Source organism: Pyrgilauda ruficollis, unplaced genomic scaffold (genome assembly GCF_017590135.1).
Source record: "Pyrgilauda ruficollis isolate IOZ18807 unplaced genomic scaffold, ASM1759013v1 scaffold174, whole genome shotgun sequence".
Classification (NCBI taxonomy): domain Eukaryota; kingdom Metazoa; phylum Chordata; class Aves; order Passeriformes; family Passeridae; genus Pyrgilauda; species Pyrgilauda ruficollis.
Genome location: NW_024516320.1, coordinates 86027 through 103233, shown reverse-complemented (window position 1 = coordinate 103233; position 17207 = coordinate 86027). Strand labels below are relative to the sequence as shown.

At 34.6% G+C, this 17207-nt stretch overlaps 1 protein-coding gene across 4 annotated transcripts in view; it reads right to left on the bottom strand.

Annotated features, from left to right (window-relative positions):
- Window positions 1-17207, bottom strand: part of VPS13A (vacuolar protein sorting 13 homolog A) — a 106034-nt gene that overhangs the window by 22083 nt on the left and 66744 nt on the right. The window contains exons 47-60 of one of the 4 annotated variants that reach the window (XM_041464203.1): window positions 16259-16556; window positions 14687-15082; window positions 13781-13885; window positions 13542-13688; window positions 10003-10032; window positions 8881-9009; window positions 8051-8184; window positions 6476-6605; window positions 5955-6190; window positions 3890-4043; window positions 2852-2998; window positions 2207-2288; window positions 866-935; window positions 169-274 (exon numbers count right to left, since the gene is read on the bottom strand). In XM_041464203.1, the coding sequence (XP_041320137.1) occupies window positions 169-274; window positions 866-935; window positions 2207-2288; window positions 2852-2998; window positions 3890-4043; window positions 5955-6190; window positions 6476-6605; window positions 8051-8184; window positions 8881-9009; window positions 10003-10032; window positions 13542-13688; window positions 13781-13885; window positions 14687-15082; window positions 16259-16556 (2164 nt within the window). The other 3 variants (XM_041464204.1, XM_041464206.1, XM_041464205.1) reach the window with 3 other exon arrangements.

The following is a 17207-nucleotide window of genomic DNA, read 5'->3' as shown; positions in this document are numbered from 1 at the left end:
GACTCAGGTAACAGTAAATGAAAACCTCATAGCTTCGTATTATTCCCAGACACACAGAAATTAACCACTGATATGGACACAGAAAATAATTTTTAGTTTTCTAAAAATACAAGTTGAATAGTTACACATTTAAAATCTATTTATCTTCAAACAACAAAAGGTTTCTACCTCTTGGTCACCTGGCACATCAGTCTGTGTAAAAAATTCAACAACTGCATACAGGAAGCCAAGATCTAATCTGAGATCCATCTCTTGAATCAGAACCTTAAAATACCTACATATGAAACAAAAAATAATTATTAAGGTATTCTACAAAAACGTGTAACACTTAAAAGCTTAGTAGAGGTTATTTAGACCACTTACACAATTTCAGGTACTGGTTTTGGTGGGTTTTTTTGGTGTGGGTTTTTGTTCTGGGGTTTTGAGGGGTTGTTTTTTTTGTGTGTATTTTGTTGTTGGTGTTCTTTCATATTTGTTTTGTGGTTTTTTGAGGGATTCACCACTGCTGGTGAAAAAAAGGCTTCCCAATTAGGTGTAAGATAGACACATTGCCAAATAACCAAAACAGTTTGAAACACATAGCAGCATTTCACATTGTATACAGCACCACTACACATAGATTTTTTTTCCTAAATAAAGATGACTAAAAATATGCATTAAAAAGACATGTAAAAATCCTTGCTTTACTTTTCAGTTATGTGGATAATAAAGGACACTGAGCTTTCATCTCTATTAAAATGCTCTGAGATTACAAGACTGAGTTTGTGTTTAAATTACTCTTCATTATCTTTGTCTCTGTAATAATTTTAAAGCTTGATGAAACATATCCAATAGCAACAGAGATGGAACTTGTCAAAATACTTACTTAATATGAGATATTTGTGAGTGTCCTGCAGTTCTCATGACAATACTGACATCAGTAAACGGTTTTGGTGCTATGAAGTTGTCAAATAAGAAGAGATCAGCACAGACTGTTATATGATATACATAACTTCCTATTTTTTTACGAAAATGTCATATACATTCAGGGTTTTCTCAATCCTGTACAACAGGATTACGTAATGGATGTGACTGGCAAACAACTAAGACAGGGAAAAGACAGGAACAGAAAGTAATAGGAAGACAAGGATGAAATGGAACATGAAAATGCTATTTAACTGAAAATGCACCATTCTCATTTAAAAGCAAACTAATATTGATATAATATTAGATTTATGTAATTTCTTTAGTCATGGAATAAGATTTTCCAGTGGCTGATATGAAAATGTAAACTAAACAAACAAAAATGAATTCTGCAGATTCATGCACTGTAGCTTAAACACCAACCATATTCAGAATGAACAACTGACATCCCACTAGCTTCTGAACAAACTTGCAAGCAGTATTCTTTGTCTCAATCCAGAATCCCTTTCAATATTACTTAGAATTTCCAAGTGACTTGGGAGAGAAAAAATTAATGAAAGACTCCAGCTCATCACTTAGTATAGTAACATAGAGCTCTATGTTCTATGCCCCAAGCAATGGAGAAAGCTACCCAAAAACCATATAAAATATAATTTGCCATCTGGAGAGCTTATAAGCCTCACTTAAGAACTCTGAGCTTAGGTACACTTCTTTTCTTAGGGTTAAGATTACTTCAGATAGGTTACTAGGATATGCATTGCATGATACTAGAGCAGTAGGGAAATAGTGGAAGACTAAAGATGACAAGTGAATCCCCACTGCCCCAAAACTCAAAATGTAAGTAGCTCAGAAACAGTTCAACAGATTCACTACTATGAAAATTAACAAAACTTATCTTATGAACAGACAAGTCTTCTCATATATTAGTCAGCATTAAATTTTAGTGGTAGTCTGAACTGAAAATCTCCTTTTAAGTTTATTAAGTAACTTTCATGTCATATGCTGTCCACAATCAATTAAGTAATGTGCCAAAAAGATGTTCTTAAAAGGTATGATAATGACAAATAAAATACATTTTCTTTTTTTCTGTTAATTGCTAACTGTTGAAAGTGTTCTGTATATCTTCTATGTAGAGGTAACTTACTTCCTTACTTCTACCATTATTATTGGTATTATCTGTAGTCAGAAAGCTCATGCAGAGATAAAAGTGATAAAAGTGATAAATCTGATAAAATTATTAACTACAGTACAAGCAAGTTATCTTTTGTTTTAAAAGGAAGGATTATGTTAAACTAGAACAAACCTGAATCCAAGGTGATGGACTTTGGAGGTTTAATAGGATAGAACACAAAGGGAAATATGGCTCCAGGAATCTGGTTTTGTATCTAGCAGGGGTAAGGACAGGACAAGGTGTAGCACATTAGCTTTTCAATAGTGAAATATTTTAAAACCAGGACAAACTCTAGAGATATTATCTCTACCTGTGGTCTTCCACCAATCCACAAGCAGAAAAAGCCATTACTGTACTTAAAATATAACTATTTTCAAAATCTAATAATCAAATTCTAATAATTTAGAAAAGCTTCTTTAAATTGGTAGCTTCTTTAAATTGCAAAAGTTCTGCAAAGTATTTGTTCTTTAAATATTGAGCATAACAAGACAAGAAATTTCACCTCTCTTTGTGCTTGTCATACAGAAATGTTCCAAGAAAAAGCAAGTAAGATGAATGCCAAATATTTTTTTTCTGAACAGTCACATTTGTCTTCCTTTTTTTTCCCAAGAAGTACTTAAGTAGTATTTTCAAAGATTGAGAAGCACTGATGTAAAAGCCAATGACTGCTATTAAATTGAAAACATGAGAAATCCAAACAATTCTAGAAATGAACCCAAGTTTCCATAAAAGTTGTTCTTTCAGAATAAATAACAACGACTTTTTGACATGACTCACTTGTATCCTGTAAATTTGAATTCTGAAAGACTTCTGATGTGCAGAGGAACTGTATTCCACTTTTAAAGCTGGCATATAATTTCTTCTGATAGGAATCTCATTTGGCTGCTGAATTGTCATGTTCATTCCATTAGGAGTTAAACATACCTGTTGTATTATTATTAAAGAAAATTTAGTATGCCAAGTATTTTTAAATCCTGCTCCATATAATATACTTAAAAATTTACACTGTTCACCAATATTGTATAGCTTAGCAGTAGAAGTTCTGTACCTTTTAAGTTAGATGTCATAATTTTCCTCTATTAAAGCAAACAAATTTTGCCATAAATTAAAAATAGAAATAAAACTACAAAACAGTGCATTATTTGGGGGTTACTATCATTTACCACATAGCTATCCAGAAGAACAGCTGAACAGTGTAATGGACTATGACTGACATAAGCATTATTTATCTATCCAGTGTTTATTTTCCTACAGTACATTTCTAATGAGTGCCTAGAATTCAACCATACACAAGGAACGAACATTTGGAGCATAATGTGCTTCTATATTCCAGATAATTTCTGAAATTTCTTTGTCAATTTTATGGGGTTGAATGACAGCTAAATCATTCCACAACAAGCTGTTTTAAAAATACAGGATTTCAGGGTAAAACAAACAAACAAATCAACCCCAAGCTAACACATTTACTGGCATAACATATGAACCAAATGCAAACCTTCCTCACTGTAGTTTTATGCACATTTAATACTACAACCTTCAAAAATGTTACACCTCAATTTCAAAGTCAGGCACTAACAACAAAAATATATCAATATCAATTGATATATTGAAATATCAATTGGAGCAATATATCAAGTTTGTGGAATTTTTCCTGCATTTTTTTAATACAGAGATAAAGAAGTGTTTTCAAATGGAATACATAAATCAATCATCTAAAATTTTACCGTAAGTTTTATCAAAGACAGCAAAATTGATATATTATCTTTTTCTTGTGTATACATATAAGTAATAGAATTAGAGAACTATCAGTATTACCAAAACATTTGATTCCAACTCAATAATCTTATTTTCTGAAGGACTTGGCTCACTGTAATCTCTGAATTCTTGTTCTAATTTATCAATTTGCTTAACACTCATTGGTCTCCATCTTGACTTCTTCTTGGGTTTTGTCTCCCACACCACATCAGAACTTTGAAAACAAAACAAAGAACCAAAAGAGAAGGATTAGCTTTTTGAAAACAAGCCTTCAAGAACACACCTACTTCAGTGACTTTTAGTATGTTGTAACTAGGGAATGAGAAACCACAACAACTACTGTAGAAAACAGAAGTGACCCAAACCATGCACTGTCTTCTTGGAACTAAGCAGAAGCCAGTCTCTCCACTATGATGAGGAAAAGAAAAAGTTAACAAGTCTGTTTAACTCACCACTTTGAGGAAGATGGGTATGTAGTGATACAAAGGAAGCTCTATCAAAGAAGCAGTACTGTCATCCATTGTCCTACAATCTCCATGCAGTTTTCTGCTTATAGTCCTGCATTTATTTGGGCATTTTAAATTTACTACAAATTGAATAGCCCAAGTCAAGATGCCTCCTGCACTGCATCTTATTTTTGACAGCTTGTTTATTTAGTCTTTCCATCTAAAATCAAGAGGTGGTTTTGTTTTACATGTTTCTTCTACTGATTTCACAGTGGGAGTTTTGGGTTTGTTTCTTGTTTGGTTTTGTAAAATGTTATCCTTTCTTCTGTCTCTCAGTTTCATTAATGCAAATAATTAAACAACCTTAAAGGGCATTAGACTTTTTCCCACTGCTTCTGTGAAAAGCTCTGTGCATGATTTCACCCTACAGTCAAACTTAATGCATACAATACAGCTCAAAACAGCACTATCAGGCAGGTTGAAGGTACTTCTTTTCACAAATTACTCTCTAGCCTACAAATATATAGCTTTCCAGACACAGCCACCTAACCTCTTTTAGCTACTTCTGTGTCTGTTGATAACATCAATGGCAGAAAAAAAAAAAAAAGGTGAGCTGAAGTTCAAAACAACAACTACAAAAAAGAGTGCTATGTTGATTGCTGAGAGTTTCCCCCTGTTTTTTTTTTTTCTTTACACCTTTTTTGGTTTTGTTTTTGGGTTTTGGGGTTTTTTTCTTGCTCTTAAAAAATACGAAGCAAATTTCAACAGTACTGCCACCCATTGTGAAGAAATCTGACATCTCATCAGGGTTTGACAAGAAAACAAAACTAACTATAAGCACTGCTAGACTAATGACTATGGATGACTATTTTCAAAGAAAAACCAATGTAGTGAAATCTCTACACTATTGTGAATCTTGGCAATCAGCTGCCACTTTTAATCGAGTGCTTCCACTGCCTAAATATCAGAGCACAGCTTCTCAGGTGAGGGCAAGGACTGGAATTTTCTTAGTAAATTATGGATATGATTATGTGGAGCCTATGTGTATGAGAAGTTCACGCTTGTTTGTTTTCCAGTAAAGTGCAAAGAATTAATCAAGAAAAAAACTCTCGCTCTGTCAACCTCATAATTAAATAAAAAGAAGGGTGTGGATTGCAAAGCATTACTTGATTTCTTTTCTGCTTCCATCTGAAATGTATAATTATAGTAGGAAATGCAAGCAGTAGAGCTACAGATCATCATAATTAATCAACCAAAACTAAAGGGATCTACGAGCTTTTGCATCAAAATTTCCAACGCGGAATTCAGCTGTTTCTGTAGTGAAGATAATAAAACCCAGTGACACAAACTATTAGCAGACCCTGCTCCTTAAAACTCTATTATCACTTCTCAAACTATGTGGACAGGAAATATTTTCTGTCCAGTGTTTTGGGAAGTCTGCCACACAGAGTTACAAAAACATGTTCCAAAACCACATACATCTAAATACAGTTAGCATATGCATTAGAACAAAACATAGTGAAAGCATTTCTCTTGGCAGCAGGAAAATATAGTGATTAGGTTTGAACATTATTAACCCAGACCTCTATTTGCTCTTTCAGCACAAGCCAAAATGAAATTCATAGAGTGAAAATACCTGAAGTTAAACATTTTAGACTGTTGCACACAAAGTAAGTTACCTTGTAATTCCAATGTAGGACACCTCTTGTTTTGTATAATTATTAACCAATGAAATTCCAACATCTTGCAAAGACAGAACAATTTCTTGTTCTGCTAGTTCTGCTTTGACACTTTCGTATGTCAATTTAAATACATTCTCATCTTCAGTAAACAGGACAATACGCTGCAAACCTTCATAAAATGACATTAAATAGACCACTTTTCTAGAATCCACTCTGAGGACTTCCATTTTGTCCTACAAATGAGAGGAAAAGTTTTTACAACTCCATTATCATTCTACTTCACAAAAAAAAAAAGCCAGAGTCTTAGCACACAACAATGGAAGACTTTTTTTTAAGGTACAGGAAAAAAAATAATTACTAAGTTTTATGACAGCCTCTCACCACACACACACTCTGACACTTTTAAACTGAAGACTGCTTACTTGAACAAGCTCAAGTTTCATGCATACACTGATGAACGGACATATAAATACAAAATTAGACACCATTAAAATAAGTTTTTGATAAAAAAAATATACCTCCTTTGCGGCAATTTCCTCGATTCTATTTCCACACCTCCATTTTAATTTTCTAGATCCTGTTGGGTCTGCCCAGGTATACAACACTGCCTTATTTGGCTGAAGGCAGTCTTCCAATTCACTGAGGGAGCTAGAACAAAGTAATTTTAAATTCAAATGTCAATGAATATTTTGTGTCAATGACATTTGCATTCTAGCATTTCAAAAAGAACACTAATAATATTTTCAAGTAATGAGAACAGAACAAAAATAGCATTATGCATGAAAACACATGCACAAAAACATTCTCAGAACAGTAATAAGAATGAGGACTTGTACTTTAATATACATACATATATTTTAAAAATAAAGTATATACAGTAGATTTTATATACTCATTTTCTTCCCCCCTTTGTGATCAACATTTTTAGACAAATGTGCTTTAAACTCCATTCCCCCTCACATATAGTTAAAAACTGGCAGAATTGTCTTCTACAGCTCTCTGAAAGAAGGCTACGCCAGGAGAGGAAGTGAAGAGATGCTGATCTCTGCTTGCTGGGATCCAGTGATTTGAACCATTCCCCTGCATCCATGCTGTGCCAGGGGAGGTTTAGGCTGAACATTAGGAAGATTTTCTTTCAAAACACAGGAACAGGCGTTCTTGAGAGGCAAGAGATGCCCCAAGCCCTTGACGTGGACAATACCTTTAATAACATACTTTAACTTTTGATCAAACCTGAAGTGATCAGGCAGCTGGACTAAATTATAGGCCCTTCCACTCGAAACATTGTTCTCTGTTCTAATTAAACTGACACTAGGGATTCCCATGATTCATCTAAAAAGGTAAAAATTACTGATCTTTACAGAGAAAAACCAAACCAAACAATAATTCTTCAGGCAAACAGGAAGCAAACAGGATTTGACTAACAACTCTTCCACCTTCCAAGTAAAAATCTTTAAACAACACTGCTCTGACTAACTGAAGGAAGAAGAGTAGGCTGTTTGGCTTTTAGAAAGAAATATTTCAAGGATGCTGCAGGTATACACTTCTCAGTATTGCACAGTATCTGCATACAGTAGCAAAGCACTACAAAAAACATTACAGGTAGAAAACAGTGTAACTGTGTTCAGGTGCAGAAGTAAATATTCACTCATTGCAGAAAACTAGTATTTGTTTAAATTATCTTACTTTTGTCCTGGCTTGGCTCAACCAACTACCTCATCACCTATCTCACATAACTTGAACCATTCTTTCAGCTACATTTCCATTACTTATTCTGCACAGTCAGCACCTGCATGGTTCCAGAAAAGAATATCCTTTACCCCCCACGAGGAACGTAGATGTCATAAGGCCACAAAATTCATATAAAACGACACCACAAAACAGCTCACTTGTAAAACCACCTAGCACTATATAACACTGTTAACAATTCATTGTCTTCAACTTACCAAGGAAGAGATTTTTGGGTGCTCTGACAAAATTTGACAGCCATTTCCTCAAAACAGTCTTCTTTAGAGAATGCATGCTTACAGTATACAAAAGTACAGTTCATATGTCTCCATGCAAACATCCACACTAAATCTCTTCATACATACCTTTGTCCGTACTCAATAATTTCTTCTTTGGTATGGTTTATCAACAGAAATGGAGCTGCACCATCATGGTAATTAGAAAAGGTAATCACCGTAGAATGTTCAGTCAAATTAACATCCACTGCAATTCCTCCAAGCTATCAGTTGTAAAAAATTATAAAGTAAAAAACAGTGGAATGGATTTACAGCAAAGCAAATGTAATTTAAATATTTTGAAGAACTTTTCCTCTCATTGTGAGATAAAACCATCATGTAGTAAAACCAGCTGTTTTATCATACCTTCAAAATATTTCCTTGATCTAAATACTAGGTAGCAGGTATTGCAATTTGTAACTAAAACTATGGAAGAGTTCTGTATCGTGAAAGGTTAGACTGGTAGTAGAGTAACCTTCCTTATTACAAGCATACGCATTCATGCCCTCAAGAACATTTTGCTACTACTATTATTATACTATTACTCACCTACTTAATCTTAAAAACTACTTCTAGATGAGACTATCTGCAACATACAAGTAAATTTAGTGAAGACAAAGTTACTCAGTGTTACTTTAGAACTAATATTAATAATTCTCACAAAGAATACTTGCAAAACAATCTGTATTTAAGCTCCTGTAAAACTGCTCCCCAGAGAAGCACTTAAAACAGAATACTTACTTACATCTGTTTGTACACACACAAAAGAGAGAGCATGAGAATGCTTTTGAATAAACATAATCTTCAGATAATGTTCTGCAATAGTTGATAGCATGGGAAAACAAACTTTTGAGAATGAAAGTGAAAAAGTGATTTATGCTGTTTTACCTAACATGTAAACATGGAAGGCAATATGTTACCTTATTGTCCAAATGCAGTAAAAGACAGTTTTCTTGCTGATCAAAATTTATCTTCTTTGGAGGGAGATGAGAATTTTCAACTCTAACAAGCAGTTTGTTGGCATCGTTTTCAGGCCAAAAGGGAATGCACTAGAAAAGACAAATCAGAAATTTCAAAGTGAGAATACAAATCAGGCTTTAAATGCCATTCACATTAGCCCAAAATTCATCTAATAAAATCTATCCAAAAGTGCATCAATTAGGATCACAAACCCTGTTAAAAAACCTGAAAGTTATCACTTACCTGAATACAGTAAACTGAAAGGAAGTCAAGAAATAATTCTGACTACAATGTAGAAAGTGAGGAGTTAAGGGGCTAAAGTGGAAACAGTAAGACTTAATATTCACAAAAAGAAGCACATTTAAAACTGATAAAGTACATAAAATTCAGAGTATAAAATAACTAGAACATTGAAAAGGCCAAGCTTGGTAAAATAAAAAAGATGGAAGTGTTCTTCCATCAGCAGACCTTTTCCCAAAAAAGTATAAATTTCAAATCAATTTTAAAGTGAAAATGAATGACAAAATGGGGTATTAGCATAAATGCCATCCCAGGGTAACTTGAGTACACAGGACATCAGCTATTAGCAGTCCTTTTGAGAGTGTTTCATATCTATTTAAAAGTACATATACACACATATGTATGTGGGTATAAAACACACAGTATAGAGCATCAGGCAGCTAAATCAGAGAGCATCTTGTGCTATTCACAGTCACAGTTGAAATCATAACCATTATGGATTTAAAAATCTCAAAGGCAATATCTCTTCAATAGTTTACTTGTCAAATAGACACAACTAGGAGACAGCGAAGACAAAAGTTTTAATTGTAACTAATGAAAAGTCCTTAACTAAGTCCTGCCACAAGAACAAGCTATGACTAACAGTAACTCTCAGCTATCAACAGCCAAAGTGTTTTTAGAAAGACCATCTTTCCTGTACTTCAAATTGAATCACCATGCAGCATCCAAAATTCTAGAATCATTTTACTCTAACATGGTTTAAGGAATTGGATGTCCATATTTAATTGCATCTGAATCCTAAATTAATTCTTCAGTGGTGAAAGACTAGTTCACCAACTTACCATGCCACTAAGTTCCCTTTCCCATTGTTTCTCACACCACAGGAAGCAGGAAGACAAAGGAAAAAAATATAGTTAAACGGTAAGATTGAAGGTGTAATTTACATCAATATGTATCCCAAAGACAAAGGAAATTTAAATTGTGCCGTAAATGACAATAAAACACAGCATGTAAGTCTCAACATGGAATTAATTGAGCCCAGAGGAAATTCAAGGAGAACCAGTCCACAATACATGGAAGTTTAAAATACAAACCAAATAAGTAAAAAAGATTGGCTAAACAAGACAGTACAGAATCAACTACAGGGAATTGACAAATTTTTGTAGTAGATTTTAGCCAGCGATTGTGTCACATAATGATGTAATTTTCAAGCCTTTTACCACACACTTGCTAAGTGCTTCACCAGATGTTATATTTATACAACAATTTTGCTTCCACAGTGGCATCTTTAATTTATATTTAGCACTGCTCTTATGAACAGTCTTCAGCAATGTCTTCTTTCTCTAAGGATATTTGTTGAATCAACTGCCTTGCACTACACATAATTAAAAGGACTGTCCTTAGCAAACCACTGCACACTAATCACTGTCCAATAAACTCTATCGCAATCTTTGAAGAACAATGGATTTTTCTAGAAATAGTGATCAAGGTCTCTGATATATTTACTACCTTCCACAGGGAAAGATGGGACAGGGAAGATGTCTCAAAGATTAGTTCTACATAAGAATTGCTTTCTTTCCTGAAAATACAAGTTATCTTTCACTAAGAAAGAAGAGTGAATTAAAAAAAAATCAGCAGGAAATTCTCTGCTTAACATAAAATGACAAAAAATAGAATAGTGGGAGAAAGGAGCAAGCCAAAATATGCATTAACATTTCAGCAAGCTGCTTTATTTTTTGAAGATCTCTTACCTAATAGATCTCTGTAAGAGAGTAGTACGAGAAATACTCAAAAAATTACAGGCATTAATTTAAAAAAATCTAGACTATCAGAATAGCAGAGCTACTCATCTCAGCAACAGGATCAACTTGCTCCTGGAAATTGTTCTGGATTAAGAACAGAGATAGGCCAAAGACAGATCAAGAAAGGCTTGATACTATCTACATTTACAAGAGATGAAATATTGGATATTGGATTAGGCAACTGAATTACAAAAGAACAACCCTGGCAGACCAAGCTGTCACAACATGGATTTTTAGAGACTGTCTATCAAAGGGAAAAATATGGACACAATGCGAAAACAGGCTTTAGAAGGGGATACAGATTCTTCTGTTGACCTGTACTCCCCTATTTGGTAAACTGCCATATCAAACCTTTTATAAGTTTTTAGGAATGATCCTAAGATCCACAAGTCTTCCCTGGATATTTTATTATTGAAAGAAGACTAAGATTAATCAATACAATTATGAAGCACCTAAGAAACATTGACATTTGTAGGACAAACTAGAAAAATCCTGTAAGCATACAAATAAAACAGCCAACATGGGAAATCTGCAGATGATATATGCCACATGTATTTCAACTACCAAAACTACTACCTTTGAGTAGTTTTTTGCAGAAATTTCAAAACTTTTTGTAAATATTTTAGCTTATTCTATTAGCAAAGATATATCAAATATAAACCACAAAACTAGAAGTAATACCATCTGACCATACTTCCTAAGAGTAAGAAACTAGATATGAAGTTGCCCACACTACTACACATACACTACTACAGTGATGTGGTAATTTCAGACCTTTAGCAATAGAGGAAGAATCATACATGTAAGAATTCAAAAACTATGTACAGCCAAGCCAAAAACCTTGATTCAGAGGAACATAAGAATATTAGGAAATAACAGGCAGGCAGACATATGTCAAACAGTCCATTGTTGAGTAAAAGCAAAAAAGCTTATTTTGAAAATTATAAGCATAATGGGAAGCTGAAGTGATTGCAACATCTAAAGATCTACACTTTTATGCACATTTAACAAAAATAACAATGGAACAACATATCAATTTCAGTAACTGAAATAATGCTATTTAAATGGCATGTCTGTAATGACTGTATCATTAAAGATAATATACACAGCTAAGGAGCATGTACTGAAGGTACCAAAAAAGTAATAGAAAGATCTGCTTAGGAATCTCATTGAACATATTCTTTTAACTTTTGCAATTTGGTTTGCAAGCATTTTTAGTAACCACTTGGAGTATTTACAATGCTGATATTGAGGTGCTGGAGTGTGTCCAAAGAATGGCAATGGAGCTGCTGAAAGGTCTGGAGCACAAGTCCTAGGAGGTGTGGGTGAGAGTGCTGGGATTGTTCAGTCTGGAGAAAAGAAGACTCAGAGACCACCTTATCACTCTCTACAACTTTCCTGAAAGGAGGATATGGCAAAGTGAGAGCTGGTCTCCAAGCATCAGGACAAAGGAAACAGCCTCAGATGGCAGCAGAGGACATTTAAAGCGGCTATGAGGAAAAATTTCTTCACTAAAGGGAAGGTCTGGCATTAGAATAGACTGCCCAGGGAAGTGATTGAATCACCATTACTGGAAGTGTTAAAAAAAATTACGGATATGGCATTTGGGGATTTATTTTTGTGGTGATTTATTTATGGTAGTGCCAGGTTTGTGGGTGGACTTGATACATTATTTTAAGAAACCTTTTCCAAGCCTAACAATCCTGTACTTCTAGGATTCTAAAGGAAATCAACTGGGCCTTCAACCCTTCAACCACACTATTTTTTAGGCTAAACTGTTTTGGATAATGCTTTTGTCAAAGGGAAGGGGAGCAGGAAGGAGAATGGGAAGAGGAAGGATTTCACTTCAGATCACTTAGAGCTTGAAGAAACCTCCAACAGTACCCCAAACAAGCGCTGCTTTTCCTACCTGTCCTGCAAGAAGGCGTGATGGCCTCAAGACCCAACACACATAAAAAACATAACTGTGTGATACTGCTGTGCAAACTGCCAAGATGCACACTCAGTCTGCAACAGTCTCTGCAGCACAGACAAAAGCCCTAAACCCATTTTCACACCACTTGGCCTGAGGGCCAGGGATCTCTTTCTAGGAAGTATGCACTGAGCACTTAGTAGCAGAAGTGAGACTAGATCCTGAAGAACCATTTGGATCACTCTGAACTGAATCACATGAGGGAATTTCTCCCCATACCAAAGTGGTTTCATGCATACCAGGTCAACCAAAATATTCACCACATACCACTGCTAAACTGAACAGAAGCTCTAGTGCCACTGCAGAGAGATAATACAACAATAATATAATATATAGACCTCTATAATAATAGAGGTCTTTTTCTCATACTTTTATGATACAAGGTGACTGAATAAAAAACTCCAATTACAACGTAAACCACCTTTACAGTATGTCCTAATGGAACACTGAGAAATGGTAAAGGACATAGATCATTTACTGAAAAAGCATGGTATAGGCAGGTGTTGTCATGGAACACTATATATGGCTCACATTTCCCATCAGAGTGTTCAAATCAGTTTTTTCCCCTCAGTGACACAACTTGGAATAGGTTCCATTATAAGTTTACCTGTTGCAAAACAATGGGAATCCACTTTTCCTTGCCCTCTTCAGCTACTTCCAAAGTGTATTTACTTCTATTTGAAATCATAAAAAATGGAGTGAAGGTTACAATTCTAGTAATATTGAAACTGCTGTTGTTTATGGTGACACCAACCTGTGAACAGGAAGATATTATTTTAAGTACACTTTTTAAACCCCCTTTGTATCTCCTGAAAATAATTAATTTGAAAGATAAATTTAACTCACTTGATATTCCTTTTTATGACTCTTGCATTTCACAGAACCATGACTTCCAACAGTGTCCAGTGAAAACTGATCAGACAGTTCACTGTCAGTTACCCGAAGCTGCACCTGTGAAGAAGCACCCTGAATTAATTTTCAATTTACAAGTCACTGACAACATTTAAAATTATAAATATAAAGTATGCATAAGGATAAATTGAAATACTGGTGTTTCTATTAAAAATATCAAGACATAACAACTGCCAGTATAACCTCATCAATGTATTTTCTACCATGCTTAGTTATAACCCATGTGGAATAAGCATTGTAAGTACAAGACGTTCCAGAGGAAGCAATCAGATAAGGATTCTTTAGAAAACATCATAATTAAAATTTAAAAGGAAAATCAATGCACTCTTGTAATCTCTTTCATACCATTCATCCATCAGTAACATTCATCATTAAAAAACCCAGGAAACTCAAGTGGTGAACTTAACCTTAGCGTTCATTCTATGTACCCAGAACCAATCTGTCAACCACCACTGCAAGTATTAATTTTTCAAGTAGCATTCATTGCTCCAGTACTGCAGTGTTACATTTCCTACAGAATTTTATGTCTTATTTGGATTAAGAACCTTTATTGGTGCAGTTTAAATGTAAAAGGAATTTGTTTTTTTAGAAAACAGCGTTTCAGGGAACTTCTTCTTTCAAAGTGAGGAGCTCTTCCTTAACACCTCTGATAATGTAAATTTCCTATCTCAAGCATATTTGACTACACGCTTATTTAGAACACTGTTTTAGACAGAGATATTGTAGGTTTCACTCTCTTCACAGAGCACAAGATAGAGTAAATACATTTCGAAGTGCAAAAACGCTTTCAATACAACAACGTAAGGGAGTACAGAGCTGTCAGGTTGCAAAATACAATACCTTGTTATTTTGAAGGAAGTTTTTAGGCTGGAAAGAAAAAAGGAGGGGCTTTTTGTAATCTGGAGGATGCTTGCGGTGAATACCATCCGCTTTGTATTGTAACATTCGACCGGTTTTATTCACCATCCAGTAGGGACTGTGAATTTCTATTATCATCTGCCCAGTTGTGTAGGTCATATGAACAGCAATATCCAGCTCAGTCTTATCCAGCTCTGTGACACAGTAAAATGTTGTGAAGCTGATATCAGGCAGATTGCTTCTTATATGGTACTCGCTTTTCCAGTCTTCATCAAGATAGTTAAGCAACTGCAAATCTAGTTTTGTTTGGTCCAAAACTGCGTTATGAATCTGGGCAGAACATCCTTCTTGTAGAGTGTCATATTTGTTCCCACTTCCCTTAAAAAGACAAGCAGACACCAAACAGGTGTTTACATTTTCATGAATCACACACAAAATTCATATCAACTTTTATTTTTTAGCTAGCTCCAAAAATTAAGATACAAGCCATTTAGGCACAATTTTAAAATACCTTTTGTGCTATTTAACTATGATACCTTCCTAAACATCTACCTTAAAACAATATTTTGCAAAGAGAACCTTAATGCATGGTCATCAATATTCAACATCAAAAAGCCCATCTGTCACCAAATTCAAACACACAAATACTCTTACATGACAAATTTCCTCAACACAGTATTTTCTTCAGTAAATTTAAATTTGTAAAAGACATACAGAGCCTGTTACTTCCATACATTTGGTATAAGCTACAGTCTCCAGTCCTAGTAATTGTTTATTTGTGATGAAGTTTTACTATTAGATTCTACTATTTGAGTTCAAATACTAAATATTAAGACTATCTGAAAAAAATCTGTCTCCCAACTGTATTTCTATTTTCCTAAGTGACATCAATAAGGAGTGGGACACAATTATACCAGATCCATAGAATGAAACATACAGTGCTGAGGAATCAATGTGTACAACTGCATATTTTAGGTATTTTACTCAAGACTGTCTCTCATCTGGCACTGGAAAGAATGCCTATTAACAGTAAAGTACACCTAATTGTTTCATTTCATCTGGAAAGAATTTGAAGTGTGGCAGTACGCTGCAATTCAAGCCAAAACCTGGCTAAAAGGCAGGCCTGTGAGAATTTGTTAAAAGCAGGCTACTGCTGAATCAGTGACTGCACATAAAATGCTTACATACAGTGAACCACCTGAGGCAGTCTTCACAGAAAAAGCTGCACTATTTAATTAGGCTGAAGTTAATTGGAGCAACTGAGTGACTTGAACACTGAGTGACTCTCACAGGGCTCAACTTGCACAGTGTTAAGTTTTATTTTGTATATATATATATCTAAAGTATGGCTTAATAACACCACATTTCACATTCTGTGATAGTTCAATTCTGGAAATACAGATTTTATTAGACTACGTAGGACTTGTCCTTATAAGATCTGTGAACTTGTTTCACAAATACTCCATCAGAACCCCTTTGTTCTAGTCTACATTTCAACCAGCTTTCACATTATAAGTGGGAAACATCACTAAAATTTGAGCATTATACAATTACCTCTACAGAGTAAGTTATTTGGTAAGGAAGAAGATTGCGGAGAAGAACAGAAGGCCATAAATGAACAACATATGGAAAATCCCATTCATCTTCTGCACCTAATGAAGTTGTCAATGTATCTTTTACAGGAACAATATTGATGATAAGTGAGTGGTTAGTTGACCTCACAGATTGGCACTTCCTCTGCAACAAACTGTCAACATTTTTCATAATTTCATCAAAAGTAATTCCTTCACACATATCATATTCTCCACCCACTCCATTTTCGTTGGCTAGTGGTTGCAAACTCAGTATGGATCTGTAAATGAAAACATTTTTAAACACTTAACATGTGACTGCATGTTTCAATTATAAAAAAGTCCTATGCAACAGGGACATTCTAATATTATTTATATTTAGGAAGATTTTTAGCAGTAGTTCATTGCCTGCCTCTATCTTGATTAAAGAAAGAATCAAATGATGGACTAGATCCCAAAATTTCATACTATTTTACCAGTTGGGGTTTTTTGTTCCATACCTCCACATACTTCCCTTACAAAGAAAGGTTTATTGAAGATTCTTATGAAGAGACTACTGAATTTTCTGATTGTGTGCTGCTCTGCTCCTGTTCCAAGCTAAAGGTCTGCATCAACAACTTACTCCTAAAACCAATGCACAGAAAGTGCCCTTCTTTTCAGTCACATAAAGCACCAAGTTAGTTCATGAATTGTTTACACCCATAGCTTTTATAAGGCAATGGGTTTAATTAATACAGCTGCTCCTGAACAAATTTTTTTGTTTTAACACATTTCCTAACTACCTAGTGCAACTCATCTGTGCAAGGAATTAGAACACCACTAAATCTTATACAGATGGTTAGAAATATCAATGAATTAATGAATCTACCGTACAATTCAAGTAATGAAGGAGATACAAAGCTTTCACTATAAAGAATGAGGAGAGTGTTTGG